This window comes from Penaeus monodon, chromosome 31, assembly GCF_015228065.2.
Source record: "Penaeus monodon isolate SGIC_2016 chromosome 31, NSTDA_Pmon_1, whole genome shotgun sequence".
NCBI classification, from domain to species: Eukaryota; Metazoa; Arthropoda; class Malacostraca; order Decapoda; family Penaeidae; genus Penaeus; species Penaeus monodon.
In genome coordinates, this window is record NC_051416.1 from 25,021,314 (window position 1) to 25,023,608 (window position 2,295).

A 2,295-nucleotide genomic window follows, 5' to 3' on the forward strand; every position below is an offset into this window, starting at 1 on the left:
TATCTAGTTAGTATTCAGTGCGTCGAGCCGGCTTGTTTTGAGAGCTTGTGACACTGAGTGGAGGGGTGAAGGGGGGAGGGAAAAGGGGGGAGGGGAGGGGAAGGGGGGAAGGATAAGCCTAGAGGGCCAGTCGAGGGGACGGGGAAGGGAAGGAGGGCCGGGCTAGAGGAAAAGGGGGGGAAGGGGGGAGTAAGAGAGAGTGAGCGAAGAGTGCCAGAGGGTGGTATCTCGTAGGCATCGTCATCGTCAGCTTAGCGAGAGAGAGTCACCTCGTTGGCACTCCCTCGGCGATGATGCCCGTCGAGGTTGTCTCGCGGGCGGGGGATTAGGCTTCGGGGCAAAAGCCGCTTAAGCCGTTTTCTTGGTATTCGGCGGATAACGCGACGAGGGAAAGAAGTTAGCACGAAAGGAGGAAAAGAAAATGGAGACGCTAGACCTTACGCGCAGTTATTATCACGATCGATACCATTGGTTTTGTGATTTTGCGTAGAAAGATGTAGGGCTTTTTTTATTGGAGATTACTTTACTGTATCTGAGCCTTCAAGCAGCACCACTGACCCCCGCCCTCTCCCCCCCAGGTCCCCGCTCCCGCCGGATCAAGCGCCGCGACCGCAACCCCGAGGAGAAGCGCCCCCGCACCGCCTTCACCTCCGAGCAGCTCGCCCGCCTCAAGAAGGAGTTCGAGGAGAACAAGTACCTGACGGAGAAGAGGCGCCAGGACCTGGCCCGCGACCTCGGCCTCAACGAGTCCCAGATCAAGATTTGGTTCCAGAACAAGCGCGCCAAGATCAAGAAGGCCAACGGCAACAAGTCCTCCGGCCTGGCCGCCCACCTCATGGCGCAGGGCCTCTACAACCACTCCACCGTGCCCGTCGACGAGGACGACCCCTACCTCTGCTAGGGCGCACCGGGGCCGCGATCTTGGCTCAACCAGATAACTTGTGACAGCTAGCTAGCTCTCGCGCGACACCAGTTCGTGTTCCGCCCGCCCGCGCGCGCGCACTCCCAGTTCAACTGTTGTCAATGCAGCAGCAACGAGCACACAGCCCGAGGAGCGACGTCGCCCTGTCGTCTTTGGGGATCCGAGCCTCAGCTTCGTCGTGGCGCGTCACGTGGCTGAGCCCACGACGAACCGCCGCCCACCGCCCACGCTCTCCCTCGCCCTTGCTCCGGCCTCTCGCTGTCAGCCCATGAATGGCGGACAAAGCCAGAGTTCCCGAGCTGTGAGGCGCCGGAGACAACTCTGCTCCTGGCGACACCACGTCAGACTGTCAGCGTCTCAGTCTCGCCCTCCGAGCGCCCCCCCCCCTCTTCCCTTGACCCTCGCCGCCCAGTCTCTCCTCAGCCGCAACACCAGTGACCGCCCACGCTTTTCCTGCCGCCGTTATTGCCGTCAGCGTCGTGCGAAACAGCTACGGGCAAGACGTCGGCCACGAATAGACAGGGTCTTGCCACGCGACGACCAAATCTGTCTCTCACTTCCCCTCATCCCTTCACATCCCCGGAGGAAACCGCGGCTTGCCCCTTTCCCTTATTTAACCCTTTAACCCTCAAGCTCAAAGGGGACCAGCGCCATACAGCGTGAATCCCCTTCAATGGCTCCCAAATGGTGTCTGAAAACCCCCCTTTCCTCACCCCAGATAATACCTATACCTCTCCCTCTTCCCAAACAGGATCCAAACCCCCTTTCCTCGCCCCAGAAGGTTTCCAACCCCTTTCCCATTCGCCAAAGGGGTATCTGAACCTCTTCCCCTTCCCCCGACCCCTCCCTCCACCCAGACACAGGTGCGCCAAGTCACTCCTGTGGACGTTCGGACGATTTTCTCAGGCCTCCAGTGTGTCGTCAACCTACAGGACATTTTCTTCCCCCGAGAATAATGCCTCGGGAGACTCCACAATCCCTTGTTAGGATGCAGCAAGGATCTCACACTGATTTTGATTTTTATTTTTCTCTTCAGATATATATACAAATACTTATATTATTCTTTACCCCGCCAGTCTCAGCATTGGAAAACTCGTTAGTTTTTAAAGTATATGATATTCTTTTGCTGGAAAGTACAAATTAGCTTTTAATTTAACACAAAGTTGCATTGCCTCAGAAACCATGTTTTTTTTGTTATCTTATTTTGTAAAAGCATTAAGGATGCGAACTTTATGCCAAGTCATATGTAAATATTGTATATTCCAGATGTCTATATCCTGTAAATACGTGTTTAAATTATTTATATGTCTGTGTTGTCGAATAAAACTTTTCGTTAATAATAAAAGCTTTCAGTCCCATCCCTACACCCACGT

At 54.9% G+C, this 2,295-nt stretch overlaps 1 protein-coding gene across 1 annotated transcript in view; it reads left to right on the forward strand.

The window, feature by feature from the left end:
- The window catches only part of LOC119593130 (homeobox protein engrailed-1-B-like), an 11,411-nt gene extending 9,116 nt beyond the window's left edge, over positions 1 to 2,295 (forward strand). Inside the window, exon 2 of the mRNA XM_037942095.1 lies at positions 579 to 2,295. Coding sequence (XP_037798023.1) covers positions 579 to 901 — 323 coding nt within the window. The 3' untranslated portion in view covers positions 902 to 2,295. The remainder of the gene's footprint in view (positions 1 to 578) is intronic.